General features: G+C 45.2%; 1 protein-coding gene across 3 annotated transcripts in view; it reads right to left on the bottom strand.

Annotated features, from left to right (window-relative positions):
* Positions 1-4,725: 4,725 nt before the first annotated feature.
* Rab7a (RAB7A, member RAS oncogene family) overlaps positions 4,726-16,769 on the bottom strand; it is a 53,299-nt gene continuing 41,255 nt past the window's right edge. For all 3 annotated transcript variants that reach the window (XM_038319453.1, XM_038319452.1, XM_038319454.1), the window contains 3 exons: positions 10,099-10,317; positions 9,273-9,401; positions 4,726-6,162 (listed from right to left, as the gene is read on the bottom strand). In XM_038319453.1, the coding sequence (XP_038175381.1) occupies positions 6,067-6,162; positions 9,273-9,401; positions 10,099-10,317 (444 nt within the window). In that variant the 3' untranslated portion in view covers positions 4,726-6,066. The remainder of the gene's footprint in view (positions 6,163-9,272; positions 9,402-10,098; positions 10,318-16,769) is intronic.

The following is a 16,769-nucleotide window of genomic DNA, read 5'->3' as shown; positions in this document are numbered from 1 at the left end:
AGGCAGAGCCGAAGCACTGGTGGGACCCTCTGGAGCCCAGATTATGAGTGGGTTTAAACACTGGACACTGAGCTCGGATTGCAATTGTGCCCTGGGTCTTCCCCCCTGGAATTAGGAGGGTATGCATGTGTTCTATTTGTTTCTCTAGGATTTCTGCAGATGGCTCTACACTGTCGATGGATGGGTCCCAGGATAAGCAGATCAGTCCTGGCTCCTGGGCTTTCTGTAGTGTGCCAAAAGGCTAAGGAGCTGGAGCCTACCTACTTCCTTTCTGCATCTGACTGTGCCTCCCGCTCTGTGACTGATCATGAGGTCACCTGAGGCTGGGGTGGAACAGCACCCATTACGTAGGCAAATGGGCTTCCGGTTCCTCCCGAGTTCTATGGTCTATTAAAGGAGAACACGGCAAATATTAGGGTTCTGAGCCACGGATAAAGTGTGGAAATCCTAGTTTAATCTGGTCTCTCCCTGGGACAGACTAGACTTCACTAGCTGCTTACAGACTGGACATGCTCATCCTGGTGGGCAAAGGAATCATGGAAGTGAGAAGGCAGCTCTGGCCCAAGACTTCTCTTCCTCCTCTATCTCCTTGCAGATAGAACTATCTGGTTCCAAGAAAGGTCCATTCAGCTGTTCCTCAAACACCCGGCACAGTTCCTCAGGAACTCAAACAACCCTCTTTTGTTCCTTGTCAGGAGGTATGGCCCTAATCTCCCCGGAATGTTTCTCTTGCAGTATTCAGAGCCACATATCCACAGACCCTCCTTAGCAGAGTCTAGGTAGCAGAGAGTACTACAGACTTCCAGTCACTTGGTCCCTCCAAGTCTAGCCAGAGCTTCAGGTTAGGCATTGGTAAAGCAGAAACTTATGTCAGTTTGGTCCTCTTGACCACAGATGCTCATGAACTGGAAAAGTTTAAAGTCTTAGAATGTGTGCCCCAATAGGTAAGACTCATCTGCACAAATCTTGGGTCTAGCCGATACCCTTGGACTCAGCAGTGTGTCGAGGCTCAGGAACGGATGCTTTTTGTGTATCCATTAATTTGCCACACGCTGTGAGCTCGCGGAGAAGATAGCTCTGGAGGTGGTATTTAGTTCTCCCACTTGATACCCAATCATGTTTTGTTTAAAAATGTCTTCCAAGGCCCCTACGTTTTCCTAAGTCAGTGTGGCCCTGACTCTGTGACAGGAAGAACGGACAGCAAAATAACCAGAGTAAAGGCCTGTGACCATCATTCATCTCACACATAACGAAGCTGTCTCTACTATGTAATGTTCATTCAGAACCAAAAGCAGTTATGGCACATTGCTCTGTGCACTGTATGAAGACTGTCCTGTGTGCTCTATAAGGTTTACCTGGGAACTTACCAACCCATAGTGTGACAGCACGTACACAGGTAATGATAATTTATTATGTATGCGGTTTGGTTCAACTTTCTTTTACTAAGGTGATGTTGATGTTATGTTCCGCAGGATAGCTAGATGTGTTTCCAAAGTGACAAGGGCCTGAGAGAGTTAGATACGGCATGTAGGTCAGAGTTCATTTCACTGATGTCGAATCTCAAATTGATGGAATTACTACTGGCCTGGTCTCCATAATAATGACAAGAACTGGCTTAAGAAACAAAAATGTACATCTAATCAAAGCTTTAAGTGTCTGGCTTCTGCCCAAGCTCTATCTCAAGTGCACAGTCATCAGAGCGCTGGACAGACACTTCCTGGGCGTTCAGTGACTGTATCAGGAGCTGCACTGATATTCTCAGGGGATGAAAAGGCACAATCTTCCCACGTCCACCTGTGGGGACTGCACGGCAGGCATCTTTTAAATGTTAATTGTAGGAGTCTCCTATTCAGGGCCACGGATACCCCATGTGGTGAGCTGTACCCATTGTCCAGTCTACAAAGAGGAGGGTCAGAGCAGAGGAAAAATGTGCTCCATGCTTTCAAGCAAGGCCCAGGTCAAGCAAGGCCTTTGACTTGTTTTTGCATAGATGGGAAAACAGGTCCAAGGAGCCCAGAGGAGCCTGAGGACCAGATCCTCAAATGGCCTTGACAGGGAAACAAACAAAAAACATAATTAATTATGGACACAACAATGGTCTTGAACACCCATCAGGAAAGTATAGCCAAGAAGTAGGATGGTCAGTTTGTCTCCAACAGTTTAAGGCAGTGGTTCCCAACCTGTGGGTGGCACCCATTGGAAACACTTATTTCTGATGGTCTTAGGAACTGAGACATCACTAGGTAGCAGAATTATCATTATGAAGTAGTGATGAAAATAAATTTATGGCTGAGGGTTCCTAAGGCCATGGGGAATTTGTTTTCTGGTGGTCGCTACCCACAGGCTGAGAACTGCGGGTCTGAGCATCGGACCCCCTGCACCTTGGCCTTAGATCTGTGTGAGATGCTTACAGGTCTAACTGTAATTTTCTTTTCACTGAGAAAAATGCTGCCATTAATAGCGCACTCTGCCTTGCCTGAAGTCCTCCTTCACTGTGGCTCCCACCAGCCAAGAGGCCGGCCTAAAAAAGAAGGAAACTAGAAAAATCAAACAACAGCTAAATTTCTTCTCTTTCTGCCTCTCTAGAAGCTGCGTGGGGGGGACCTCGAAGTGAGTCTATTGCCCAGACAGCCCTGAAAGCCTGGAAGCGGATCCTGGGCTTAGCACTCAGGCCAGCCGTCGAAGTGGGACTTTCCTGGGAACGGCTGCCCTACAAGTGCAGGTCTGGCAGGAATGCCAGCCCCTCCAGTGACCCCAGTCTACACAGTGCTGCAACAGGGTCCTCTCCAGAACCACCGCACTGAAGGTAGGGCCTGGTGTCAGAGGGAATTATAGGTGTAAGTTATTCTGCCCAGCTATCTTAATTTTTGAAATCTGTAAAGTTTTTGAGTATTTCTCTGTGGCCCTGAATAGTCTTAGCTTCCCAAAGGCTGGGATAAAGTCATGTCACCATACTGAGCTTCAGCCACGTCTTGTTTCTAATGAGCACATCTTCTACCTTTCTTGTTATTTTTAAATACTTTAGTTTTTGGTGCTGAGACGTATAGCTCAGTTGGTAGTGTTCACCCCAGGTTTGATTCCTAGTAGAGCATGGACCAACCACAGTGGCTTTCACCTGTAACCTGGTGGTAAGGGGGTGCACACAGGCAGGATGACAAAGAAGTTCAAGGCCATTCCATCCTGAAGTTACAGTGAGTCTGAGGTGAGCCTAGGACACAAGATTCCATCTCAAAATTGAAAACCTTTGTTTGCTGGTGACTTTATAAATGTAGTATTTTTCTTGGTTTGCTTTTGGGATTGTTCCTTGCTGACTTAATCAGCTCTAACAGTATTCTACATGAGTGTACTGTCTGTGGAAGACATGCTGCAATCTGGATGCCTTTTCTCTGCTTTGTTGATGGTGCCAAAGTATGTCCACGATCCGAGCTAGAGCACCCGGTCTCTCAGCATTTAATGCCAGCTCTGCCTGTGTGGCCTCGTGATGCCACACATTCCACTTTTCTATCATGGGACTGTGCTATGTTGTTTTGGGGATAAAGTGGGCTGATCTACACTCTAGGAAGCGGACACACTCCAGGTGGTGTCATGGGCAGTGGTAAAGCATGCACTTGCCCTGTAGTGTAAACTAAGGCAGTTGTGCCGGAGTGAAGGTGCACAGGGCCCTCTATAGGAAGGGGCCACCCTCCAGCTCTCAGTATGTTCTGCCTGGCAGAGGCCATACCACTCATAGTTGCTGGTGGTGTTGAGGGTTTCTGTGGTACTGGGTGCAATCCAAGGTCTCACCAGGCAAGCGCGAGACTCCAAGTCACACCCCTACCCCCAGAATTTGACTGACCAGGCTGGCCTAGAACTGACAGAGTTCACTACCTACCTTTGCCTCCAGAGACGAAAAGCATGTACTGTCTCCCCCAGCCTTATATTTGAATTTTTTGAGACAGGTTTCACTATGTAGCCCAGGTTGGCCCTGAACTCCCCTTCCTCCTGCCCTAGCCTCCCTCGTGTGCTGTCAAGTCTGTCTTGGAGAAATGGTTTTATAAGTTCAACTCTGGCAAGATTTCTGACAGACACAGGGCTGACACCAAATGCCTAAGCTCAAGCGATCCTCCTGCCTCAACCTTTTGTCTCATTTGCCTACAAGTATATCACAATACTCAGAAAAATGTAATTTTTAACAATGAAGTCTGTGCCAAGGGGCAGGAGAAAGGAAAGCGAGAGGAGTGTGAAGATTCTGGGAGATGGTTAGTAAGGCCTCAATGGACAATTAAGAACCACTGCAGTGGCAGACTTTCAGTCAGCACGTGCCCTGTGTATGATGGGTACAGGTTCCTGCTGCCAGAGGAAGACCTGTGAAAAGTGACAACTGTCATTTGGCCTCAGAGTCATTCAGCCCCCCCCCCCTCCTCTCTCTCTCTCCTTCCCCACCCCCCCTCTCTCTCACACACACACACACACAAACACAGGTTCCAGGTATATAATGGCCCGAGGTCACCAGCAGTTTAGGGCTGCTGCTCTTAGGAAACATGTTTTCCATTCCATGCCCCACCTTTCCCAATACCATGGTTAAGAAAAAGATCCCCACTAGGGCAACAGGTATTTTAGGATTAGGCATGAAGGCACTCCTGCCTCTGAGCTCCACAAGGGCCCACAAGGGTACAATGAACACAGAGAATGTCTCCACACAGCTGAAGTCTGCAAGAAAAAAAAAAAAAAAAGACAGGGCAACTATTCTTTGTTCCTGTTAAATTTTATTGGCATCACGTTCGTCTCTTTACAGAAGAACTCAGCCTACACTCTAGAATGTAGACTTTTGGAGGGGAAGTGCTCTGGGAAGCAAGCCATGATGCAGGGCAGGACCTCGGGAGGGGACAGAACTGCCAGGGCTCAACCCAAGAGACGGGTGGGTTAGTGCTGGGCCACACCTGGGTGGGGTGGGGGAGAAGGAGGAGGGGTCTGCTAACCTACAGGTACCACAACCCTGAAAGGAGCGCCTTCTAGAACAAAGGTAGAGTCACTAGGACAGGTCTGGTGGGGTTCTCTTTTCCCCTTAGAGTAGGATATTGATCTAAAGGGCGTAGTAAAATGTTGAACGGAAGGAAAAAAAAAAAATTAAGAAGGGAAAAATGAATTTAATTTCTAAAATAACAGCAATTTATCCATTGTACATACTACTGTATTATGCAAATCAACCTTTTGGAAAATTTAGACACAGAAGGGAACTGTCTAGTTCAGTTTTCCCTCTGGAGAGATCAAAAGCTTTTGGCTCTTAAGTCTTTGATAAAAGGCGTACATAATTCTTGTGTCTACTGTACAGAATACTGCCGCTAGCTGGGCTTCCAAATTTGAGTCTCTAACACTCTTGTAATCCAGACAGGGTTCAACCCTCCACCTTGCACGCCTGCGTTAGAGGACTTAAACACACAATCCAGGAATTCCTTACACTAATTTATACATTTTAATTGGTTGCATATATTAACATGTACTATAAGATTCTTTTCTAAGAAGCATTACATAGTAAATGGATACTGTAAAAAGATCTGATTAGTTAAAAGTAACAAGCATTAACAGATACATACAAAACAGCCTGTTCAGAATGGAACATGGGCACCAGCCTTCCCACAGGACCTTCAAGGAGGGGTAGGGGTAAAGACCACAAGACCGTTAAAAAAAAAATCAGATAATTAGACACAGATGAACTGTGAACAGTTCTCTCACTCTCCAGTGGACAAAAAGAGTAAGCTTTCTTTCCATGCCCACTGCACCCCAGAGCACCCAGGGTCTCTGCCATATGCCTGCTGTACACAGGGCTCATGGTGGGCAACTGCCCCAAGAGCCCGTCAGGCACAGGCTAGAGTTTGCTTGCTGTGTGTGTGTGTGTGTGTGTGTGTGTGTGTTTGTGTGTGTGTGTGTGTGTGTGTGGCAGCTGACTTGTGTTTGGTGGAGTTTTCTTTTGGCAGCTGGATGTGAGAGACCACGTTCTGTTCTGTTTAGAGGAGGAGGGACGCATATTGAAGGCCTATGTGTGTTCTTGGTCTGTGAAGGACTCTGTGCTCTGTGCTCACTGCCCCTTCAACAGCTGCAGCTCTCTGCGGAGGCCTTGGCCCGGTCATTCTTGTCCAGTTTGATGGGTTCAGGGAATTCATTGTATAACTCCACTTCTGTTTCCTGGTCAGGGGAGAGAGAGAGGTTGATGACTTGGGACACGGGAACATTCCAACTTTCAGCTTGGTGCAGGGTGACAGACTCGGTAAGGAGTCAGCAGGAACCACACTACACCAAGCAGTCAGAACACATGCTGCTGCTGAGCACCGTAGACCACACCCACTGCTCCACGGCCCCATGTGATCATGTCATTGAATTTTCTGGACTGTTGTCCAGGAGCTAGTCTCTTTTCTTCCACAGGTTGCAGCCTGAGGGGCAGAGCTGTGGGGGATGCCATCACCTGTGCTTCATGAGCAGCTAAGATGGGCTTAGTCACATCCTGGACTAATCCTTGTAAGGAGGAACGGAGCTGCCCCTCAGCACGGTACCCAAGAAGGAAAGTTGCCTAAACAGTATTAATCTTTTATTCACAACAGCTACAAAAACATGGAATACCTGCGAATACATACTGAATACAGCAGGAGCTTTATCTTAGTGCACCAGTTCCCAGCAGCCCTTCTCCCCTGCACCACCACAATCAATCTTGTTTTCTCATCACCTTCCCCCTCCATGAATATGAGTGGAAGCCAGGGCTTCATAAATGCTAAGCAGGCACTCTGCCAATGAGCCACATTTCATCCCAGACCTGTCTCATTTCTCTTGTTATGCAAAGGGTCTTATTCTGTAGCTCAGCCTGGCCCTGGATTTGTGGGCAATCTTCCTGCTTCTACGAGGACGGCAAGTATGCACACCATACCCTGTGGACTTCTGAGATACAGGGTCTTAATTTGATACAGGTTTCATTCCAGCCCCTGCGTTAGACCCTTAGCTTACTCCACTGCTCCTATGGCTGAATGGCATCTGTAGACCTTTTGTTTAGACACTCATCAGTTGGTGAACAATAATTTACATAAACTCCTGTCAGTACTAAAATGTACATTTAACACAAAAAGCAGATTATGAATGACAGTCTTGGACAGAATGGGTGTCAACCCAAGTTGGATGTTGAAGCTGTAACCCCCTAGTGTGCCTATGCCTAGAACAGTCAGATTAGATAGAGTTATCTCTGGCATCTGATCTCACAGGACTTCCAATTTTCCTTTTCAAACAGGGTCTCATATGTATCCCAGGCTGACCTTGAACTTACTATGTAGAGGATCTTGAATTACTAAATTCTCCTGCTTCTACCTGGTGCTGGCACAACGACTGTATTACCATGCCGGGTTTATCTCATACTGAAGATGGATCCCAGGATCTCATGAATGCCAGGAGAGCACTCTATACCAACTGAGCTCAAGCTCCAGAGCTTACTATATATGTTGTCACTGAGACATCCCAGAAGGCTTATCAAATTTGCTCTCTGAGCAAAGCAACCCCTGTGTGAACAGCAAGAAGACAGTCATCTGCATGACAGGAAAGTCCCTTATCCCAAAACCAGTGTGTCAGCCTTGGTCCCAGACTCTAATAAAATAAAATATAATAAGCTGTCCGATCTATGGTATTTTGTTATGGCCCACCCAAGTAGATATACAATTCCAACAAAAATCTCAACAGGCTTTGACCTGGCTGAGAGGGAATTGGGAGGTAGCTACAGGTAGGCAGAACTATGCACTCAAGATACTGAAATAAAGATGGTCCAGGTAAATGGGTTAACCCGCAAATCAGATATTTACAATTCCTAACAGTAGCGATGAAATAATTTTATGGTCAGGGGGCTCACCACAACAAGAGGAACAATAGGTTTGAGAACCACTGAAGTAAAGGAACCTAGACATGGCCAAAACAGTCTAGGAATTCTGAAAGAAGAGCATGAGCGCTTTAACAACTGGGCACACTTTAAGGGGACAACAGCTACCCCAACACTAACTCCCACTGGAAACATGGGTTCTCTGAAGGGCAAAGGTTACAACCAGCCTGTATTTGTATTTGACAGAAAGATGACTTTTATTGTTAGACACAGGGTCTTCCAGGGTAGCCTTGAATTTGCTTTGTTGCTGAAGCTGGTCTTAAACTCTCCTGATCTTCCCGTCTCCACTTCCCAAGTGCTGTGATTATAACATGTTCTACCACATGTAGCCCAGGCTGCCCTAGAATTTGCCATTCTCCTCTCTTCTTACCTCAACTCCCTAAGTACTGAAACTACAAGCAGGTACCACCACACCCAGCTACGGTGGCTTTTTTCCTATGGCAAAGGTTATCAAAACAGGAGTTGGGGAGGGTGATAAAAGAAGCTGGAAGTAGCCGGGCGGTGGTGGCGCACGCCTTTAATCCCAGCACTCGGGAGGCAGAGGCAGGCGGATCTCTGTGAGTTTGAGACCAGCCTGGTCTACAAGAGCTAGTTCCAGGACAGGCTCCAAAGCCACAGAGAAACCCTGTCTCGAAAAACCAAAAAAAAAAAAAAAAAAAAAAAAGAAGAAGCTGGAAGATAGGTGAGGCAATGCCTCAGCTTCCCTGCAATAGGTGGAATTACAGGCCTATGTTATAGGCCTGGCCTCTATACTGCCGCGGTGCATACTATTTTCTCCAAGAAGAGGGTAGCTAGGAGCTCTGGATTCTGTGATTCAGTTTTCTTGTATTTCTTACTTGTATATGTCCATAACTACTCTCAGGAAACAGCCATTTCATGGTCTGAGAGTTGAGACAGGTAACCACAACCACCCTTCAAAGCTGGTGTTGTTCTGAATGGAAGGGGCAAAAGCTCAGACATAATAATTAGGTGCAGCTGAGATCTGATTCAATTTGAACTCATTAACTAGAAGTATTGATCTGGCATGAGGTCCCATGTGGCTTGATTTCCTCAACAGCCCAGGAAAAAACAAGCCCATACCTCCTTCACCAGGATGTTTGTTTTGTTCCCCCAAGGTTTCACTATGTCTGGAACTCATTATTCAAGGACCAAGCTGTCCTTGAGTGCTCTGTATCTTAGGGAAGTGTCTATCACTAAGCCATACCCTAGCTCTGCCCTATGTCTTTTAGATGACTAATAAAGCCATGGCTCTCCTAAAGACTGGGGCAGAATATGACATGACCTATCCCATCCAGAGAAGCACCCTAGGTTTTCCCAGCTGCAGCTGGGAAGAAAGGCATCCAGGAAAAAACATCAGACATCACCAGAGGGAGTCCTGGAGACCCACCTGTTTAAGGGCATTCCGAGCAATTGTCTGGAAGGCCTGCTCCACATTGATGGCCTCCTTGGCACTGGTCTCGAAGTAAGGAATGTTGTTTTTGCTGTAGCACCATGCCTGTGCCCTCTTTGTGGCCACCTAGAGGAGGGAGGAGGACACTATTGACATGAACAGTGGACAATGACTCGGTCCTCCCCAGGGACAGATCTGGGAATGAGGATGAGTGTGGCCTATAGACCTGCAGGTCAGGTCACTCTGCTGCCCATGTGAGGTATCCAAACTCGAGCTATTTCTGGCCGTAGCCAGACCTTGTGGGCCTTAGCAGTGTGCCACCGGCCAAAAGCCAATCCCAGGAGGTGGAAAGCGATTTCTCATGGGGTCCACGGCTGATCTCTGGTATAAACCCCTTTATCCACACCCATCTTGGGCAACCTGCAAGTGACAAGTGGCACAGATTTTGCAGTGCTCACCCCTTATATCTTCCCCTGTCCAAGCCAAGAAACAGAGACAAACTCTAGAAAGGGAGAGAGATGGTCAGAAATAAGCTGAGCTAAAATCAACAAAACTATGTTCCGACAGAAATGCTGTGTAGAACTCCATGAGCAGCACGACTCACAGCACTCTTCCACCCTGAAGCGAGAAAACCTATTCCTTCCTCTAAAGGAACAGAGGCTCTAAGAATAGTCGGCCTCACATCAAAGCTGGCTGGGGTCAGCAGGGGACTGGGTGACAAGCACTTCCACCAGTACCTTCCTAGATTATTCTGAGCCTGGAGGAGAACCCTCCAAACTCCAAGGTACCAGAGGAGGGGCCTGTGATGATAGGTAGCACTTACTTGTCTGTTTTCAAGGTCAATCTTGTTTCCCAACACAACAAAAGGGAAGTTTTCGGGATCCCGGGGGCTGGCCTGAATAAGGAACTCGTCTCTCCAGCTGTCAAGGGTTTTGAATGTGTTGGGGGCAGTCACATCAAACACCAGAACACAGCAATCTGCACCTCTGTAGAAGGCCACACCAAGAGACTGGAACCGTTCTTGACCAGCTGTGTCCCAGATCTGCAAAAAAACAAAAGACCTGGTCTCCAGAAGATGCTGGGCATGCTGTGTGTGTGTGTGTGTGTGTGTGTGTGTGTGTGTGTGTGTGTGTGTGTGTGTGTGTGTGTGAGTGAGAGAGGGGGGGGTGTGGGGCGGGGAGGTATAGGAGGGAGTGATATGAGTCTCCTCTATCTTCTCCCAGGTATGTATACAGGAAATAAAAATAAAGCTACAGCAGTTAAGAGCACTACTGCTCCTTCAGAGGACCCGGATTCAATTTCTAGCACCCACATGACAGTTCACAACTGTCTGTTAGTCCACTTCCACAGGATCAGACATACGTAAAAGCAAAACGTCAATGCATCTAAAATAAAATTTAATAAAATTCCATCTCTCTTCGGAAAAGGTGGCTGTTGCCTCTTATCTTCTCCCCCTTCCTCCCCTCCCCCCTCTCCTCTTCCCTTTCCCCTCCATAACTCACTGAATAAACTCTATACTCAACTCTCAATAAATAATAAATAAATTTAAAAAGAAAATGAAGATACAAAGCCAAGCGGTGGTTGCTCAGGCCTTTAATCCTAGCACTGGGGAAGCAGTGGCAGGTGGATCTCTGTGAGTTCAAGGCCAGCCTGGTCTACAAAGTGAGTTCCAGGACAGGCTACAAAGAAAATGAAGGTACAGCCTCAAGACTTATGTATTCTGAGAACTTTCTAAGGGCTTTATTATTGTGTTTTATTTGAGTACTCCATGTAGCTACAGCAGGCCTTGAACTTGCAATCCTTCTGCCTCAGGTTCCTAGTTGTTGAGATTACAAGGTATTCATTACCACAAGCTTTTCTAGGGGTAGAAATAAAAGATTATTGACTAAAATGAATATCTGTATTGATGGTTTTTTAAACAATGCCATTTCTTTAATAAAAAAGTTTTTTTTAAAAAAAAATTTAAAACGAAAAAAGTTAATTAAAAATTCTTTTAAAAAAGGATCTGGAGAGACAAGAACAGAGTAGAAGCTAGGAGCAGGTCCTACTGGTTTGGCATATATATGGTCCTACAGGGCCATGGTCAATTTAGGTGCAAATGGTATAAGGAATTCAAAGACAGAGCAGATTAAAAAAAATGAAGAAAAAAATTCAAGCTGAAAATCAGGGCATTATTTTTGTAAGCTTCAAACTTACAAAAGTATAATTCATATTTGTCAATTAACAAGAACAAAAAAAACAACCCTATGTCAAATTTTAAATTTTCTAAATGATTTTTTTTTTTTTTGGAAGGTAGTGGTGGGAACAGAATACAGGGCATCACACACTCTGAGCAAGCTCTACTGTTTACTGTATAGATTCCCAAATGAAATATTTTCTCTTTTATATCCAAAAGTATACCCATATATTTACCTATCCAAAGCGCTAATTTGGGGGGGAGGGGTTTACTACAGAAGGAACCTGGAGATGGAACTTATGGCCTCATGGATGCTAAGTATACATTCTACCACCTGATAAGCATTAATATTGCCACTGTATTTATTTTACAGTTTTTTTTTAAAAAACCAAAAACAACATTTATTTATTATGTATAGAGTATTCTGCAGGCATGTATGCCTGCACACCAGAAGAGGGCACCAGATCTCATTATGGATGGTTGTGAGCCACCATGTGGTTGCTGGGAATTAAAACTCAGGACCTTTGGAAGAGCAGGCAGTGCAGGCAGTGCTCTTAACCACTGAGCCATCTCTCCAGCTGCCTTTTTTTTTTTTAAAAAAAAAAAAAAAAGAGTAAACCTATAATAACCAGAGAGATGGCTCAGCAGTTAAGAGCACTGGCTGTTCTTCCCGAGAACCCATTTCCTAGCACCCACATGGCAACTCATAACTACCTGTAATTCCAGTTCTAGGAAATCTGAGGCCTTCTTGTGGCTCTTGTGGGTTCCAGGCAGGAATGTGGTGCAGAGACACACATACATCAAACATGCCCCCAATGACATTTTTTTCCCCAGAAGCAAATGGCTTCTGAAAAAAAAAAAATACGTCTTACACTAGTAGTACTCTGCTGTAAATCTCTTTCAATTGTCTTTCCTCAGACCCAAATCACCAGCTAACAGTATTCCATGACCTTATTATACTGCAGTTTATTCCCTGGCCATCCACCCTCACATGCAGGGTGGCAATGGATACTCTTAATGCTTCTCTCCTCCTGCCCATAGGTAAGTTTTAAGCCATTGATTAGACACAGAAACCACTAGGCTGGGAGGTATGCAGGTATCCACACTGTAAAAAAGTACAATGCCTGCCCACTTCCACCTTGACATCACTCCAATTCCCTGAAATCAGGCTTCCATTTGCTGTAGTCTACCCATGTAACCACAGACACATATCACAGCATACACTCTTGTTCAGTGATTACTTTGGTTATTTGGGAATCACACTATTTAGGTATTTGATTTAATGTGGTCTCGTAAAACTTTGACCTTGTATGACTTGTTCTTGCTGCACTTTAAATGTCAAAGGCTATTTTCCATCTGAACATTTTTACTTTATGCTTTTTCCACCTCACTTGGGTCCTGAAGCCTCTAGCTACTCTACTTGAGGGTTCCACTCCAACCCAAGCAGAAGCTCTCTCCCTAAGGGTTCCCAGCAAAGTTCTGTGCCTATCTACTGTCCCATGGGCCTTCTGTGTATCTGTGCTAATACCGCTGCTTCAGTGACTTCAATTTCAGCTTACTGGGTTTTAGTGTTTATGTACACCTGACGCCTAGCTTCTTCCTCGACAATATCAGAAATGTAAATGGTAAATAAAACACAGCCACCACTATTCTTCCACTGGACATTACAATGCATAACTCCAATCCTGGTTTCCTTACAGTAGGACCCAATGTTGGCCACACCTGAAGATCCAACTAACAGCAGGCCACAACTTTAGTAGGCATTTATGGATTTCCCTCTGTATCATTATTCCTAGACACAGTCTAATAACTGCTTACATGGGATTAGGTCCTGTAAGTAAATTGAAGATTAAAATTATATACAAGGGTATTCTTACGTTCTATACAGACATGACAATTATAAAATTTATTTCTAATTAAAAATTTTATTATTATTTTATTCTATGAGTGTTTTGCCTGTGTGTATATATCTGTGTACCATGTGCATGCCTGGTGTCCAAGGAGACGAGAAAAGAGTATCTGATACCCTGGGACTAGAGTTACAAGCAGTTGTGAATACCACTATGCATGCTGGGATTCAAACCTGGGTCCTCTGGAAAAGAGCCAGTACTCTTAAACATTTCACCACCTCTCCAGCCCACACTGACCTTGAATCTGCCCACCTGTAGCTGTATTCCAAGTGCTGGATAACAGGCAAGCACCACCACACTCAGTTTTCTGTTGTGCTGGGGACTGAATCCAGGAGCATATGCATGCTATGTAAGTGCTTGACCACTCAACTATATACCCAAAGCCCTGGGCAGGACTTAAAAGTTGCATCTGGGTGAGGAAGTGTCTCAGACCAGTTCTGAGTAGATACCAAAGGAAGCTGCCTATGCTTTCTTTGCTCCCCAGTGGTGGGGATAAAACCCAGGGCCTCATGGGTCATAGCAAGCATTCTATCATGGAATTACTCCTCTAGTTCTATTCTTTTGTTTTATTCTTATTTATGTCTCTGTGGTGGGGGCACTCGTGGAGGCCAGAGGAGGAAGAACTCACGCTTTCAGTGTCAAGAGTTCTAGAACAGCCTGCTGAATATGCTGACTGTTCCCTTTGGACAGCACCCCCTGCTGCTGCTGCTGCTGCTGCACTGCCATAGTGGATTTGTTAGCAAGCTCAAGGCTGCTCCTTCCCTGGCTTCTGTGGCTACACTTCCCTTGGCTCCTCCTTAATCTTTTGAAAGTAGGCATCATTTGGTGCAATGTCAGTTCTGAGAAATTCCTGGCAAATTTCATCTTTACTCTCTTCTCTTATTCCTCCTGAAACTAATTAAAAGTGGGTCTGTGCTGGAAATACATAAGCTCCATAGGAGAGTGCTTGCTGGGTATGTGTAAGGCCCTAGCACAAAACAACAACAAGCGGGTAGGTGTGCCCTTACAGAGCCTTCTAGTCCATTTCCTGCCAGTTTTCTTTGTTGTAGATCCTTTCTGCTGTATCCAATCTACTGTGAACTGACATTCCCAAAGTTTTAGAAGTTCTATTAATTTTTTCTCCTCAAATCTATATTGCCATTTGTTTCTTCTGCAGATGCACAATTATTTTCCTCTTTTAAATTAAAATCAGTGTAGTCAGAGCTCTGTGGTTGAACACCTTCCTATTGGGAGCTTTAGGCTTGGTTCCTAACACTGCTCAACCCTCAAAGTGGGGAGTTCTAACACATTAACCAGCTCTGGTAGTTCATGCCTACACTCTTAGCCCCTGGGAGAACAAAGGCAAAAGAATTCCCAGAGTTTAAGGGCAGCCTGGACTATCTGTAACTAAGAATCACTGTCCTGGATGATCCTGAACTAGCTGGGATTGTAGGCCTGTGGAAGCAGACCAGGCTCCTTTTTAAATGTAAAATACTCTTCAAGACCAGGGAGGTCATCATTTGGGTTCTTTTTTTGTGATACCTTCATTCTTATTTATCTTTTACTACAAGCTGAGAAATATGTGGAGCTCTCTCCAGACTGCCCCATCACTCAGAAGCGGCCTTCTCATCTCACCCTTTCCTGGACCCTTCTGCCCTGTGGGTCTCCAGCTGTGCCCCTTTGATGGGATGTATTGCCACAGTGAGTGTGGCTGGGATCTAAATTCTCAACTGTGTGTCCACAGGACCCAAGGGCAGCACTTGCATTTTAGCTAGTACCCGTTCCCTCCCACCTCTGCTGCTGTGGAGAGCACCAGCCTAGCTACCTTTCCTGCATGTCACCTGTTATTTCTGGGAGCTCTTGGGCAGCCATTTGGTTTCTGGCAGTCTTGGGTTCCGTTTGTTTGTTTGTTTGTTTTTCAAAGGCAGACTCTTACTATGTAACTTTGGATGTTTTCAACTAAGTAGACCAGGTGGCCTCATAGAGATCCACAGTACTCAGAGATCTGCCTGTCTCTGCCTCTCAAGTGCTGGGATCAAAGGCATGTACCACTAAGCCTAGCCAGTCTCAGGTTCTTTTTGAAACCCTGCCCAAGCCTTGTAGCTTACTGTGCTTCTACAGTTTAACAGTGTCTTTCATTTATTTTGATGTTGTTTTTTCAGTTTTTGAAGTTCTAACTTTTCCATATCCTCATTTTTTATAGCATTTTTTTCCATTTTGGTTTCTATTCCCATTTTTTTAAAAAATGACAGTCATTGTGAAGATTACTTGTGGCATATGATTTCCTCATATGGCCAGCAGTGTATGTTCTCACTCCACTTGTCCTACAAACTAATCTTGGTGTTTGTCAAGAATGATAGATGTTTCTGTTAAATTCTTCAAGACAGATTCCAGGTTCTTTGAAAAGTATAGATTCTACACATACAAAGTCAAATCTGGGAAGGCAAACCCAGGGGAGGCTGAGACAAGATCTCTGCAAGTTCAAGGTCAGTGTGTTGTCTCAAGACACTACTTTAAAAAGGTCTGCAGACAAAGCACAACAGCAGAGTGTTTGTCCAGCACTTAAGAAATCCTAGATTCAATTCCAAGTTCTCCATTCCCCAAATACACACCAAGAGCAACCACCACTCGAGTAGACAGCAAACAATGGAGCAATGTCTCAAACGCAGGAGTCCCCAAGCACTGCCACACCCTCGGCCCATCTCCCTGCCCTCCTTTCACAGTCTTTCTGGGCCCTGGACTTGTGCTGTTGAGTGTGCGTTCGCAGCTTCAGCTCCCCACGGGCTGTAACTCACATCTTCTGTCCTTTCACAGCTGACACTTACAAAATCACCCCATCTGTTGTGGGATGACCCTTTTTTCTATACTGTGAATATGTGTCTCTGTTTAAACTCCCCTACCTAAGGCATCTTCTGACTGGGTTAATAAAGAGCCAAAGGCCAATAGCTAGGCAGGACCAAGAGAGAGAAAGGTAGGAAGTCTGGGAGGAATCTGAGGTGAGGGGGATTCCCCAGAGAGACTCAGAGGAAGTCAAATATACAGTTTGGAGTCACATGGCAGAGCATAGATTAATATAAATGGGTTAATGTAAGTTTTAAGATTTAGTTGGGAACAAGCATAAGCTAATACCAAGCTGTCATAATCACTAAGTCTCCACGTCATTATTTGGGAAAGTCAAGCCACACCCACCCTGTGGCAGAAGCCTGAGTCTGTGCGTCACAGTCTCACTTTCTTCTTTCTTCCTATAATCTGCTCATTTCCTTTTCTCAAATTTGGTTTATTTAATTTCACTCATATATTTTAGAAACCTCCAGTTGTATAAGTGTGGGTGGGCTGGGGAGGGTAGATTTACATTACCTCCACCCTAAAATGTGAACCAATTAAGAGTCCTTACGCCAGGCAGTGGTGGCGCACGCCTCTAATCTCAGC

Source organism: Arvicola amphibius, chromosome 2, assembly GCF_903992535.2.
Source record: "Arvicola amphibius chromosome 2, mArvAmp1.2, whole genome shotgun sequence".
NCBI classification, from domain to species: domain Eukaryota; kingdom Metazoa; phylum Chordata; class Mammalia; order Rodentia; family Cricetidae; genus Arvicola; species Arvicola amphibius.
This window is presented reverse-complemented; position numbering and strand designations above follow the sequence as displayed.